Genomic DNA, 15,076 nt, shown 5'->3' on the forward strand with positions numbered 1-15,076 from the left:
CTGGGGACCTGGCCTGCAACCCAGGCATGTGCCCTGACTGGGAATCGAACTGGCAACCCTTTGGTTTGCAGGCCAGCACTCAATCCACTGAGACACACCAGCGAGGACCTGGTAAGCTCTTTTCTATAACAGCTGGTTGATGCTCTTATAAACCCTCAGGGGCTTGGGCCTGAGCATCCCTGCCACAGGGCTGCAGGATTGAGGATACCTCAGGAGTATGTAGGGGCTGACTTTCTCCTGAAGGCCCACTCTCTTGGAGGATTCTCAAGTGAGAGGACAAAAGCAGGGCACTGCCTTCAATGGCCGTGAGACTCCTGGGCAGGGGGAACTGAGGTCTGCAGGCATTTTCCTCCTAAGACAAATCCCCCTCTATGCAGGGAAGTTGTAATTTAAGAGCCATACCTCTTGTGTTCAAATCCTGACTCTGCCAAGGGCTGGCTGTGTGACCTTGTATAAGACTCAACTCTGGACTTAGTTTTTCATCCATAAAACTGTGATGATAATTGGTTTTCTGGTCGCAGGTGTTTTGAGAGCCACAGGCTTGGGTGCAGAGATGGCTAAGTCCAAGAACCACGCCATGCACAAACGGTCCTGAAAATAGCACAGAAATGGCATCAAGAAACCCTGATCACAATGATACAAATCCCTTAAGGGGGTAGACCCCAAGTTCCGAAGGAACGTGTGCTATGCCAAGAAGCACAACAAGAAGGACCTGAAGAAGATGTAGGCCAATACCACCAAGGCCATGAGCTCACATGCTGAGGTGATCAAGGCCCTGGTAAAGCTCAAGGAGGTCAAGCCCAAGATCCCAAAGGGCAGCAGCCACAAACTCAGTCAACTTGCTTACATTGCTCACCCCAAGTTTGGGAAACATGCTTGTGCTCGCATTGCCAAGGGCCTCCAGTTCTGCCAAAGGCCAAGGCCAAGGCTCAAACCAAGCCCAGGCTTCAGATGCGGCTGCGGCTGCAGCTTCAGTTCCAGCTCAGTCTCAGGCTCCCAGAGGTGCCCAGGCCCCTGAGAAGGCTCCACAGGAGAGGCCTCTGTCTGCTGATGTGAAGAGAGATGGACAGGTGTGACCCCTGGGCTGCGGTCTGCATGGTGCTGGTGTCTTCCTGCGGTGTTTGTGCACATGAATCTGAGGCAGGATCTCTAAAAACAAAACAAAACAAAACACAGTGAAGATAGTTGGAATCACTTCATAGGGTGATGAGACATAAAACCTCACAGGGTGATATTAGGCATAGACCCAAACACGAGGCATGGAATCAAAGCCAATGGGAGCCTGTTCTTGCCATGGGGGAGGGGTCTGTCAGTGTGTCCGTCTCCCTGCTGGCTTGGGAGATCACCAGCTCAGGGAAGGGCAGGACTAGCTTCTGAGCGTCAGTGTCAGGAACAGGGCTGGCTTGGAGCAGCGGGAGGGAGGATGGGTGGAGAGGGTGAGACACTAGTAAATATTTTCTAATTCACACGGTTGGGAGTGCTGGCTCAGTGAGGGACAGGGTGAGGGTCATGCTTAGACAAAATGCCAGGTCCTCCCCTGGGGTTCCAGCTGGCACCTGGAGCTGGTGAGCCTTCAGATCAAACTTTTCTCCTGCCAAAAATAACCAGTTCAGCTTTCCGAATCCTCTCCTTTAACTTTGATTCGTGGGATGGGGGTAGGGTGGAGAGAGAGAGCGCAACAGGGAACCAATCACAAAAAATGCCACTATACACCCATTACAATTAATCAAATGTAAAAGTTCGCACAGGTGCAGAGCAATTAGAACTCTCATATATGGCTGGAAGGGATGCAAAAATGACAGTCACTTTGCAAAACAATTTGACATTTTCTTTAAAAGTTAGACATACACTCATCATATGACCCAGCAATTCCACTCTTAGTTATTTACCCTAAAGAAATAAAAGCATGCTGTATTTTTATTTTTATTGAAAGCACACTGTCATACAAAAACTCATCTGAAAATGCTCACAGCAACTTTGAATGGGTAAAATATGGCATATCATATATGGAATACTATTCAGCAATTGAAGAGAAGAACTGTTGGTTGAATCTCAAAAACATTCTGCTAAGTGACAGAAGGCAGTAAAAAATGATTCCGTGTCTATGATATTCTAGAAAAGGCGAACTATAGTAACAGAAAGCAATTCGGTTGTTGCATGGGATCGGGATCAGGGCAGTGATCAACTGCAAAGGGGTATGAAAGAACTTTTTGGAGCAATAGAGCATTCTAAAACATGATGTGATGGTGTGTGTGTATGTGTTTGTGTGTGTGTGTGTGTGTCTTACACATTTACTCAAATTTATCAAACTGTACACCTAAAATGGCTGAATTTAATTGTATGTAAATTAGTATTCCACAATAAAGTTGTTTAAAAAAAAATTATTGAGATGAGTCCTAAAAACTAGTCCTGGGAACCCAGTTTTGGGAAGTATATTGTGCATCTGCAGAACTGAAAAACATACCAATACATGCATGCGACGCGTGCTCAACATGTGCTTTCAGGATGCAGAGGATATGCACTAGTCAGTGTTCCCTGGAAGGAAAGCTTTCCTCCAAGTTCAAATCAGCCCAGGCTTAAGGTTATCCTTGTCTGCCCTCAGGTGGTCAGAGTGGGCAATGCAGAAATCTTCATTCTTCAAGCCGAATTTCAAGAGGCTCTAATGGTTGGATTTAAATGCAGAGGAGGGAGAGAAGGGGGGCTTTCCTCCTGGGGAATCTAGTGCATGGAGAGGGCAAGCTGATCATAATTACGAGCATAGAGGGAGTCCTGGGTCTCTTAGAAGAGAGATACAGCCTCTCAGTGACAGAGAGAAAGTGCTTTGGTGGAACAGAGAGGCCAAGTGAAGACAATTTTGTAACTGCACGCTGGAATAAAACTGGAGAGAGGAGGTTTTTGTTTTGTTGTTTTTTTTGGGGGGGGGAGTTTAGGGAAAACAATGAGATAAGTAGGAAAACTAATCACGTGGGTGCCTATGGTGTGTTGGGGGATGATCAGCAGAGGTGATGGGGTAGGGTTGGTGGACAAGGGGAATTCCAAAAGGCAAGGAGAACTCCTGGGATGGAGAGGCACTTGGGAGCCAGGGGACAAAGTGTCTTCTAGATATGCCTGGACCTTCTGGCCCCTTAAGTCTACTTCCAGGAAACATCCCACAGATAAACATGTTGGATGTGCTATGATCACATAAGTTTTGGCCCTGGAGTGTCTGCGGAACCACTAACAATAAAGACAAACTTCAGGAGGCAGGTGACAGAGGAATCCATCTGGTTATGCTGGCCACTGCGCAGCTGGCTCTGGCTCCAGGCGCCCATGGACGAACCCTTGGCCATTACTGCGTCTTACAAAAAATGGAATTGGTCCCCTCTGTGAGACACAGATAAGCAAGTGGGTGGGTTCTTTAAGCTAAGGGGGTACTGGGTGGGGACAGAGACTTGACATTCTCAGTAGTTGGAGCCTCTGTGGCTGAGATCTCACAGCTCCAGGCTCCTGGTGTCCAGGTTTTCTATCGGCCACTTACAGATACGTGAGCATGTAGGGCTTGCTTAGAGCCAGATGTGGGCAACATTTCCCACAGGACTCCCTTCCAAGGAAGAGGAGAGGGGGTGGAGAGGTGGTGGAGGTGAGGGAGGGAGGACAGGGCCCAAGCCCAGTGGGGTGCCGGGGAAGTAAACTCCCATTGGTACCTGCCCTTCTACAGCTTTGCAGCAGGTTTTATTGAATGCATTTACCAAGAGAGGACCCATGGCAGTCTTGGCAACTAACATCAATTATTTATTTTTAAGTATATTTTATTCTCATTTGAGAGAGAGGGAATGGAAGAGAGAGAGACATCGATCAGTTGCCTCTCCCACACGCCCCAGCTGGGGATTAAACCTACAAGCGAGGCATGTGCCCTGCCTCAGGAATCGAACCAGTGACCTTTAGTTATGGGATGAGGCTCCAAACAACTGAGTCAGGCCAGCCAGGGCCTCAATTATTTATTCTACTTATTAAATATTTGCTAGAGATGGATGGATGGAAGAATGAATGAATGGTTATGTGAAGGAGGGAATAAACTACTGGCTCCTCAGTGGGTATGTGTGGGCACATGTAGCAAAGCCCCCCCACACACAAGCCGACCCTCCCACCCTCAGACACAGGGAGCTACAGCTCTGTGTGCTTCTCCTTGGCCCCCATTAGCTCCTGGATCATCTGAGGCAGGGTCTTCATCCATAACGGGAACCTGCGGGCCTTCGGGGCCTGGCCCACTGCAGGCGACTGTTCTGCTGCAGGTGGTGCCCCTCCTGCATACACGAGCCAGGGGCAGACCCTCCATGTTGTGGCTCCTGGGGACGCGCCCCCCTGGCAGGGAAGTGCAGGGTCACTCTGAACTCCACTAAGCCCAGATCTGAGCACCGTGACTAGGGTCAGGCAAGGGAGCCAAACCAGCCAGGTGGACTTGGGGGATGAGAGGGGGAAGATTCCAGAAGTAGGAAAGAATCTAGCCCCCTCTAGAGTGTCAGCTCCACCAGGACGCAGGGGGAACGTGGGCTGTTTCATCCCTTTCTGTCACAGGGAGGCTCCCCTGGTAATATAACACAGCACTGCTGCCACCCTTCTGGGTCATCCGGAGATGGACTGAGGATCTAGTACCCACAAGGCCCCTCTCTGTCCATGTGGGTCCCGAAGCTGGGGATGGGACCACCGTATAATTAAGGAAACAGGTATGCTAATGAGGTCACCACAGACAAGGGGGGGCCAGCTGGGTTCAAGCCCCCTGGAAGGTCGAGGCAGGGGTGCGACATCTCACCCGTTTTGAGAAAAGTTCATCCAGTACTTCATCATTTTCCTGCCCAGCAGCTGCTCCTCTTCAGTGACTTCAACTAGAGGGACCACGAGGACAACAGTCCAGATCAGGGCCAACCTCAGCCCAGCACACTTGTCATCCCCCACCACACCCACCATCCCAGGCCTAGCTTATTCCTAGCTCTTCTCCTGGCCTCGCAGGCCAGGCTCTCTGCTCGCTTCCCACAGCCCTGGGTCTCCAGGCCTCTACTTGCCCAAGCCCCATGTACTAATCCTAGTCTCTGGCTGACCTGACATGAGGCTCATTCCTGGCTCAGAAGACCCCACTCTTCCTTCTGACACCGGAAAGGCATTTAAGAAACATATATGGCCCTGACTGGTGTGGCTCAGTTGGTTGGGCATCATCCTGCAAAGCGAAGGGTCTCTGGTTCAATTCCCAGTCAGGGAACATGGCTGGGTTATGGGTTCAGTCACCAGTCATGTGAGAGAGGCAACTGATGGATATTTCTCTCTCACATCAATGTTTCTCTCCCTCTCTCTTCCTCCCTTCCCGTCTCTCTAAAATCAATAAACATGTCCTCAGGTGAGGATAAAAGAAAAAAAAAAAAAAGAAACAAACATGCCTTTGAAACTACCCCTCTGCATCTATGCCAGACACCCATAGTCAGGGTGGGGACAGGCGAAGGGAGCACAGGCCCCAGTCTGAAGAATCTTGGACTCCAATTCTAGCACAGCATTTCCAGCAGTAAGATCTTGGACACCTAATCCTGGTCTCTTCCTGAGTCTCAGTTTCCTCATCTGTACAGTGGGGGGCAATCACCCTCACTCAGGTATCCAGCCAACATCCACATCCTTGGAATGAGGGGCCTCTGAGGGCCCCATCCGGGAAGACTTGCTGTAGTTGCTCCAAGAAGAGTTTCCAATGACAGAGAACTTCTTATCACCATGGTCTGCCCTCAACATGCGCTGGCTTGCTGTCCTCAAAGAAGCTGGACCGATGCTGGAGTTCACAGAAATGGACCACTGCATGGGAACGTAGCGGGGTGGGGTGGACAGGTCATGACGTGGCAATTCCTCACCTGGAGCTTTCTTGTATCGCCTGTGATTATGAAATAGCTACACCCATAACTATGTAGAATCTAGACAACGGGGTGAGAAAGCCCCAGGATGGAGCAGGAGCAGTGGGAAGGGCCTGGGTTCAAATTATGATCTTGGAACCTCCTAGGGTGTGGTCTTGAGGAAGTCACTGAACATCAGTTTTTTCATCTGTAAAATGAAGAGAATGCCTCTTAGATTAGCCATAAAGATTTACCGAGATGTGAGGCATTACATGCCTGGTACCTGGGGGCCCAATAGATAGACATGGGTTGGGACCTGGAGACCAGTAGACTTCGCCTGGAACCTGCAGCTCTGAGCTGCTGTCTTGTCAGTCTGGCTTTAGTTACAGATGTGCTCACACTGAAAATGTGTACCTTAAAGTGCAGGGATCACCAAGATGGAGTCCCCCAACATCTCATGGAACTGGATTCGGAGGGTCTGGGGGTCCCTACTGTCTCCCATGTACTCCTCCACCAACAGGTCACCAAATCCAGGAGACAAAATCTACTCTAGCTGGATCAAGAAGAGTCAGGTTAGGCAAGGTGGCGGGGCAGGGAGGCAGCAGGGTCAGGGATTGGGAGTTGGGTCCTGGAATGGGATAAGAATGGGGGGAAGGGCCAACTTCTGGGGTGAGGCCACCCTTTATTCATGGGGGACACTAGATGGATAAGATATCTGGGGGATGGGTTTCTCCTGCCTCAGGACAGGAGAGGAGACCTCCTCCATTGGGACAGGGCCCCTGGAGCCTCACCATCATTGTTAATATATTCTGCAGGATAGCTTTCAGTGTCTCTCTGTCCATTTCCTTCTAGGTGTCAGATTTTCAAGCCCTGGGTAGTTGGGGAGTCACAAGTTGGGGGTATGTTCGGCCTAGAGCCATGAAACCCTGAGCCTCTCCCAACGAGTAGGCTCCCCAGCACCGAGGGGATTGGGCCTGGGCCTCACCAAGGGGACAAGACAACCACCTCATCGGGCCCACCCCTGGTGGTTACAAGGATTGAGTCTGGCACAGGGTTCCCAAGCTCCCTCCTCCTTCCCACGCGCAGCCTCAGGTCCTGCCTCTGCAGACTTTGGGGAGTCTGACCTGGTCCCCTCACAGGACCCTCACCTCTGGCACCCAAAGGCTACCATGCTCAGCCTTGCTCAAGGTCCAGCTGCATGGTTGGCTCATGGGTGGGGCACTCTTTTCCCTCCACTGAGAGACTGCCCAGGGGCCCGTCTGGCCTTGGATCAATGAGTGCCTCCCTCAGGTCCAGAGTTTGGACTGGGCAGGGAGTAGGCAGGAAGAGACCAGCTGGGCCAAGAAAATGTGGGTTTGGCAGGAAAACAGAACTGAACAGGCCCAGGCCAATAGCAGACAGGCACTGGCATGGCCACTTCCCCTCCACTCGGACCCCCTCTGGAGGGGCCACGAGGCTTCTGCAGCCCTTCTGCAATACCAAGAACCCTCTCCTCAAACCTGACTTCACTATTTTTATAGTCACCTGCGTGACAAGGGTGTTCTGGGGTCAAGAGAGGGAGCAACAAGCCCTTAGGGAAGGGAAGGGAAGGGAATAAGCCAGGAACCCAGGAGAGCTTCCTTTGATGGAGAAATGGGAATAACCGTAAGGCAGAGAGGTGTGAATGCCCTTCATCCTGAAAGTTCCTCTTTGCTTCCAGGGATGTCTCTTGGGTCCACCTTCAAGATTCCTCATCCCCTTATTGTCTGTTCCTGGTCTGAGGGTCTCCTCTGGCCCCGTCCCTACTCGGCCGTCGTCCGCCTTTTGAAATGCACACGAGACCGTGGAACTTATCTTAGGAACGCCCCCAATCCCATCCCGTGGCTTTCCCTCTCCCCACCTCCCGCCAAGATCGAGTTCACGGTCATTTATTCAGTTAACAAACATTTAAAGAACGCCTTCTCGCCCCCGCCGTGGGGACCCGGTAGGGCACTCCCAGGACCAACGCGTAACGGGGGATGCTGACGCGTCCTCAGGAGGTTCCGAAACGCAGTGAACTGTTCCAGACATACAGACAACTCGGCAGGGGAGCGCCCGCCCAGCCTTAGGGGCAGACTGCCAGGAGGAAGAGATGCCCGAAGATACTCCCTGTTCAATTTCAGTCTTCAGTGCCCCCAAGAAACAGCCTTGGTCCAGCGGGCTACGGCTCTCACCGCCGGCCGTCGCGGGCTCCGTGCCATTGCTGGAACGGTCGCGCCTTAACGGCTCCGCGTAAGGAGCGCGCGGAGGCCATCACCCCTCCCAAACCCCAGGCTGAAGGACACTCGGGGCTGCGTGTCCCTCGCGCGACCCCGTCGCCCCGCCACGCCCCTTCCCGTTCCCCGGAAGTGCGCCGTTAGCAGCGGAAGTGCCCGCCGACTGTGGCCTGTAGCGGTTCCACGATGGTGGGCGGCGGCGGGGTGGGGGGCGGCATTCTGGAGAACGCTAACCCCCTCATCTATGAGCGCTCTGGGGAGCGGCCGGTGACCGCGGGCGAGGAGGACGAAGAGGTTCCAGACAGCATCGACGCGCGCGAGATCTTCGATATCCGCCGCTGCCGGGCGCGGGCGCGTTCTCGGGGCACTGGGAGGGGGATGAAGTAATGTCCAGTAGTCGGTGGAGCTGTGTCAGGGCCAGGCATTCCTGGCGGAGGGTTCTGAGTGGGAAAAGGCGCAGAGTCCCTTTTCCTTCACTTGCTACATCTGATTCGCTCCATCAATGACCCAGAGCATCCACTGACGCTAGAAGAATTGAACGTAGTAGAGCAAGTCCGGGTTCAGGTGAGTTAGTCCACCGTCTTAGGGGAGCTACTTGTTCGGGACAGTCAGAAAGGTTCAGCTGTGCACTAAAGGGCAGTCGTTCTCTTAGCTCAGGGACTCCTCAGGGAATCTTTGGGAGGCGGGATTGTTGTGCCCATTTTATGGATGAGGAAACTGAGGCTCACAGAGGTTAGACGGCTTGCCTGAAGCAACAAACTAAGAGGGGCTCTGGGAAGAAAGGGCCAAGACTTCTGACATCCCACCCCCAATCAGGTGAGTGACCCCGACAGCACTGTGGCCGTGGCCTTCACACCCACCATTCCTCACTGCAGCATGGCTACCCTTATTGGCCTGTCCATCAAAGTCAAGCTTCTGAGATCTCTTCCCCAGCGTTTCAAGGTAGGTTGGAACTGCGTGGTGGGGATGGAGTGAGTGTAATTATCCACTACTGAGAACATAAAGAGCATGAACATGGACATCTGAATAAGACCTGAAAGAATCCCAATTCACAGAGAGGAAACTGGGAGAAGCCTTTCCATTGAATGGGACAGCAGGAATAAAGGCCTGAGCTGGAAGGTGCGGAAGAGTAGTGAGGAGTGCGGCAGAAAAGACAGTAGGGGAGCTGTAGATAGGTTTGGAGCAGGGTTGGGGCACGGGCAGGCCTTTCCGTCAGCAGCAGTGGGTCAGTCCTTTGGGTAGAAAGGGAGTGACTATGGGTGGGTTTGGGATGTATCAGAAGGGTCAGAATCCAGAGGCATAATTAGGAGGTGGTGGGTAGGGGAGAGTAAAGAAGGGGTAGACGGGGTTGAGCGCTCAGGCTCTGCCTGTCTCCCTCCCAGATGGACGTGCACATTACACCAGGGACCCATGCCTCAGAGCATGCAGGTAAGTGTGGGCTGGTGTTGAGGCATTGGCCCTGAGGCTTCTCCCTTGCTGTGGTGGTTTGTGGGGCAAAGGGGCGGGTGGCTGTTGGGTGGGTGACTCCTCAGTGAAGGTGGCAGCCTAGCCTAAACTGAAGCTGGAGTGACTGACTGCTCCGTTTACCATGTATCCCCACTCCTGTTCTCTCCCTCTCCTAAATACGCAGGACCAGGGTGTGCCAGGCTCTGTAGTACAGGAGACAGATATGAGCAGCCAGGTGGGAGGGATCCCAGGTGTGGACCCAGGTGGTTGAGGTGGTTGAGGCTTGGGGTCCTGGTAAGGAGGTGATGGGGGAGGATGCTTTGTTGGTGGGGGTAATATATATAATAATTATTGATGTTTATATTTTGCCACTCCCTCTTTCCCTTACAGTGAACAAGCAACTCGCAGATAAGGAGCGGGTGGCAGCTGCCCTGGAGAACACCCACCTTCTGGAGGTTGTGAACCAGTGCCTGTCAGCACGCTCCTAAGCCTGGCTTTTCACCCCCAGCCTCACCCAGGGCTCATGGCCTTGTTTTCTTGAACCACTGACAATGAGAAACTAACACTTTGCATTTGTAATAAACTCTTAATTTATATTCATGTCCCAGCGTGCCTTGGAGTCTTTCGTTTGGGAGTCACTCGGGGTTTGGAGGTGGTGATAACGAGTGCCTATATAGGCCAGATCAGTGGGATGCAGTTCATTTAAAAAATTTCTCCCAATAGTTTGATAAGGAAGAGTTGCAAGTATACCAGAAAATGGAAAAGAGTAGTGTAGCAAACACATTTGTACACCTACCACCTAGATTCAGCAGTTGTTAGTGTGTTGTAGCATTGGCTTTATCTATATATGTGTGTATAATATAAGTATATTTAACAGTAATCTGCAGACACCTGACCCTGCACATATAAATAGTATTTCATCCTGTGTTTCCTAAAGAATAAGCCTGTATAACCACAGTACTGTTATCTGGCCAAAAAAATGAACAATTCTCTTCTCAGTGATGAAACATTCACATGTCTTACTTCCTAGTCTACTCCCAGAGCCTGTAAAAGTGTACCCCCTGGGGCTGGCTGAGGGAGAAGAGGAGAAGGAACTGTCTTAGGGATTTAAAAAAAAAGTTAAAAAAATTATTATCTAATGTCCTGTTATATATGAATTTCTCTAAAACATCATTCATAGCTGTTTTTTTAATCAGGCTCCAGTCAAGTTTCAGGTATTTGCATTTGGTTGCTATCTCTCTTCCTGACCCCCTCCTTTTTATCTTTTTTGACACTTTTTTGAAAACCCAGGTGAGTTGTCCTGGAGAAGTACCACAGTCTAATTTGTTCCTTTGTCTGCTGTGTTTCCTGTAAACTAGAAGCTGATCGAGTTCAGGTTGGAGTTTATTAATGAGAACCTTGCCCAGGAGTGCTGTAGGTACCCATAAGTATCCATCGGTAGATGTGTGACACCAGCTTGTCCCATGGTTGGTGATGCTGAGTCTAGATCCCCTGGTCAGGGCAGTGACAACAAATTGCTCTGTTGCAAGGAACCTGAAGCACCTTCTCCACCAGCTCCCAAGGAGATGAGTGTCACTCCAGGTGCTCAGGTCTGGGGCCTCTGCCTCCCCCAGTACTAGGACCAGAGCACCGTTGGTCACCAGGGCAGGCCCTGGGGCTTAGCACAGCAGGCGGTTAGGAGCTGTAGTGCTGGTTCCCTGCCTCAGTTTCTTCTTCTGAGGATAAATGAGGATATTAAGATTTGCCCTGCCCACCTTATCCCTGCTGAGGCTCAGGTGTGACAGTGGGCAGAGACCTCCAGAGGCCTCAGTAGGGAGCCTGGGCATTTGGCAAATCTGTTCTTCAGGGCCGGCCAACAACATTGAGCCTGAGAAGAACTTTACATATACTAACTAGTTGAGCAATTCTTGGTCCAGCTCTGTGTGGCAGTTGCTATTCTTTATTAATCTTTTGCAGATTGGGAAATGAACTTCCAGGGTAAGGAATTTACTCCCCAATACCTGCAGCTAGGGAATAAAGAGAAAGCTAAGCTGTTTAGCTGGAATGGCACAGCTGGCAGGGGGCGCTGTTGCCTGGATGGAAGGGACTATGCCCACCTCCAGCCCCCAATTCCAGGAGGGAGTGGCTTCGTCACCTAGTGACCAAGATCTGGCTGCGCAAGCTCAGAGAGGTGAAGCCACCAGGGCATGTTGCCCAGTTTCTTCGTCTATTATGTGGGGAGAGTCATGCCAATCACTTGGGACTGCTCTTTGGAGATCTAAAATGGATCTGGGCTCATTTCAGGTGATCTTCCAGGCATTGTATCCCTCCCCCCATTTCCACAGATGGAGAAGCTTAGTACTCCTGAGAAGCAGGTGACCAGCTAGGGCCCCCCAGGCCCCAGAAGCCTTCTAACCACCAATCCCTGGCTGTAAGCTTCGCCACATGTATACCTCTGCACTGACCACCCTGGTTTCTCTAGGGTGTCCAACATTTTGGCATCTCAGCCACACTGGAAGAAGCAGAGTTGTCTTGGGCCACACATTAAATACATTGCGGCACATAATCACACACATAAAGATCTCATAATGTCTTAAGTAAATTTAAGATTTTGTGTTGGGCTGCATTCACAGCCCTCCCGGGCTGCATGCGGCCTGTGCGCTGCAGGTTGGACAGCCCTGCAAATGGGTGTCGGTGGTGTCTGTGTTCAGCTAGGTTTGGGAGGTCATGGGGGAGGCAGGTGTCACTGAGTCATTCAGCTGGCCCTCCTGGCAGTCAAGGCCACAGTGAGAGAGGGATATTATGCTGATCGTGTCACAGCTGGCATGTCGGATAGTCCCCTTGTCAGTCTTGACTCATCCGTGCCTAGCCCCTGGCTGCCTGCAGGGACACCATCTGTGAATACTGGGCTAGTGCCCAGGGATCTTTCTGGAACATAGCTGCTGTCTGAGGACATGGTTACAGGGTAGAGGGGGGTGAAGTTTGAGGTCCCTAAAGCCTTCTACCAGGTATGACTGGCTCTGCTGTTTCTGGCCTATGACTTCTCAGGCCTCCGTTACCATGTCTACAAAATGGGAACAACAAATCACAGTTCAGTGAGAATGACCCAGGGACTAGATGACATGTATGGACATGCTCAGCTATGTGGACTTTTGCTTATCATGCCCATCGCACAAGGGTCTGAGGGCACATAGAAGTACTTAGTAGAGGTCAGTGGAATGAATGAATAAAGCCTTAGGACAGAACAGAGCAACCAGGGTGTGGGGCTGTTGCGTGAGGAGAGATGAGGCTACTGAAACCCAGCCAAGTTCCCTTTGCAACATGCTACCAAAGGGAGGAGGGAGGAGGCGAGGACCCATAGAGAGAAGGTGGGCGTGGGGGAGAGGGGAGCAGTGTCCGAGAACAGAGCAGAAGCAAGAAAGAAGAAACAGGACCGGGTCCACGGATCCGCTCAAACCTGCCCTGTCCAAACAAGCATGAAAAAAAAAAAAAGTGTTTGCGTCGAGATATTATATGCCAGACATGGGCTAACTACTTTATTTATATAATAACCCCCAAGAAGATATTATCCCTATCCTACCCAGGAGGAAGCTGAGGTTCCGCCAAGATAAACAGGCAGAAGTGAGACAGCTAGTGAGGGGCAGAGCCGGGATATGAAGTTCGGGCTGTCCAGAAAGCTGAGAGGACCAGGCGGTAGGGGTGAGGTGTCTGAAGGTGGAGTCCTGGCCTTGGTTCCTGGGGCCCCGGCCATACCTTGGCTTGAAGGGAGTGTTGCTGGTTGGAGAATGCCTGGGGCCTGAGTGGCCCAGTGTGGATGCAGTTCCCGTGGCAATGAAGAAACACTGGAGGCCGAGAGCTCAGGTTACCAGAGGGGAAACCCAGCCCTAATTCCCTGCATGGCTCCCTGCTGGGAAGAGCCACAAGTACCCGCTACCCCCACACTTAGCCACCCTCTGCTGGACACCCAGGGGCTCTTTTTTAATGGCACAGTATGTGGGTAGGAGGGGCCATAAGCAGCGCAGCCAGGATCCTGATGGGAAGTAGTTTGCTGGCCCTTGAGACTTGTGCCACCATGAGCCTCGACCCACAGACTCCATCTTCCCACTGGGTCTAGTCCAGGAAGCTAGAGCCAGGGTGAGGTTGCCCAGGCCTCCAAGACCCTCCCGGCCACATGAAGAACAGAGATGGACAGTCCGCCCGCCTGTCCAGCCTTTGCCGACTTTGGAGACCTCAAGAATGAGAGTGGTCTGCATGAACCCCCTAACACTCAGCCAGGCCCTCCTCACTCCAAGGCCCTCTCAGATGTTGCCAAGGAAACTGATGCAGCAGCCAGAGAGCCCTACCAGATCTCCATGACAACCTACAACAGCCCACCAGGATCCATCCATCTATGATGTCACCTGAGCCCTGAATGGGTGCCCCCACTCCTGCCACACTTCTCACAACCAAATGTCAGAGTCTGGTAGTAGGTCCCTGTCACAAAGTACCTCACAGCCTGCCTACCCCCAACCCTCACACACTCCAGATATAGGAGCAAGGCGGAATGGCTCATGCATCCCCAATTTATAGCCAGACACCCAGAGACTGGGATGGAAGCAAAACCCAGAACCGTGGAGGCAGTGCCAGGACTGGAGACCAAGCCTCCTCATTACACCTCCCCTCTGTGTCCTAGCAGCCACCGGGGAGTGAGCTTTGGGAAGTGATGACATCAAGTGGTGGCTAAGGGGTCCCCTCAGCACCCCCCTCCACCCCGCCTCCTGCATCTATGCTCCTCCTGGATGGGCGTCTGAACCTCCAGGCCTTGCATGTGCCCTGAACAAGCAGGTCCAGGCTGGGTCTAGAGGGAAGGAGAGAGATAATGAAGGCTCTTAAAGTGGCTGGATGCAGGCCTGATCCAGTTCCTGGTCCAGTTGCACCCTAATCTGCTCCTGCTGGCATCTGATGCCTGCCTGCCAGGATTTCCCCAACTTTGGGCGACCTCCAGCCCAGAAACAGAATGACCAGGGCTGGGGCCAGGTATTTTTAGCAGGGTTGCTGGCAGCTGTCTGGAGGGTGCTGGGGGGTGAGGTGGTGCTGAGTTCATCCCTTCCCTTCTCTAGGCCGGTGTCCCCTCCCCAGGATTCAAGCTTGCACCTCTACCTGTGACACACTGCCAGAGGACCTCCCTTCCTTGCCCTCTTGCCCAAACAGCTCTTCAAGGGCCCCCAGGGGCTCATGGGATGACATTAAGCCTCATCCTGAAGGGCAGGTTCATCGGGTAGAAACTTCAACTCCACATGGCAGGGAGGGGAGTAGGAAGAACTTGGTGTTGAGGCCAGAAGCTGGATTTAGGACCCCTAAATTCTAGCTCAGATATGCGTCAGTGGGGAGTAGGTGCCAATGGGCAGAGAAGGATGAAGTCTGTCCAGCCTGTAAATGTTCTGCTTGCTTGGGCAACAGGCCAGGACCTGGCAGGAGGGAAGGGAGAATTTACTTTTAAAGGGCCAGACCTAATTCTTCCCCAGAGGAGAGTTGGTACACTTGGTTGGTCCTTGCCCCGACCTCTGATGGCACCCTCACACACGCTCAGACGCC

General features: G+C 52.1%; 1 protein-coding gene, 1 non-coding gene and 1 pseudogene across 2 annotated transcripts; all 3 read left to right on the forward strand.

The window, feature by feature from the left end:
* Positions 1-553: 553 nt before the first annotated feature.
* Positions 554-1,076, forward strand: LOC129075136 (60S ribosomal protein L29-like; annotated as a pseudogene).
* A 7,149-nt stretch (positions 1,077-8,225) lies between these two features.
* CIAO2B (cytosolic iron-sulfur assembly component 2B) lies at positions 8,226-10,123 on the forward strand. Its single transcript, XM_054579072.1, has 5 exons — positions 8,226-8,405; positions 8,562-8,641; positions 8,894-9,019; positions 9,460-9,505; positions 9,914-10,123. The coding sequence occupies exons 1-5, from the start codon at positions 8,264-8,266 to the stop codon at positions 10,009-10,011; spliced, it is 492 nt and encodes a 163-aa protein (XP_054435047.1). The 5' UTR covers positions 8,226-8,263; the 3' UTR covers positions 10,012-10,123.
* Positions 10,124-10,516: 393 nt separating this feature from the next.
* LOC129075319 (small nucleolar RNA SNORD22) lies at positions 10,517-10,630 on the forward strand. Its single transcript, XR_008529624.1, has one exon. It is a non-coding gene; the product is annotated as a small nucleolar RNA SNORD22 (small nucleolar RNA).
* The last annotated feature ends 4,446 nt before the right edge of the window (positions 10,631-15,076 follow it).

The sequence above is a fragment of the Pteronotus mesoamericanus genome, unplaced genomic scaffold (genome assembly GCF_021234165.1).
Source record: "Pteronotus mesoamericanus isolate MK-2021 breed Mesoamerican mustached bat unplaced genomic scaffold, CSHL_Meso_final contig_52, whole genome shotgun sequence".
NCBI classification, from domain to species: domain Eukaryota; kingdom Metazoa; phylum Chordata; class Mammalia; order Chiroptera; family Mormoopidae; genus Pteronotus; species Pteronotus mesoamericanus.

Excerpts from the sequence above, each read along its gene's own strand:
- CIAO2B (XM_054579072.1), top strand. The coding sequence starts at position 8,264 with ATGGTGGGCGGCGGCGGGGTGGGGGGCGGCATTCTGGAGAACGCTAAC. Across the intron at positions 8,406-8,561 it reads CGACGCGCGCGAGATCTTCG|ATCTGATTCGCTCCATCAAT; the intron begins ATATCCGCCGCT and ends TTCACTTGCTAC. Across the intron at positions 9,506-9,913 it reads CCATGCCTCAGAGCATGCAG|TGAACAAGCAACTCGCAGAT; the intron begins GTAAGTGTGGGC and ends TTTCCCTTACAG.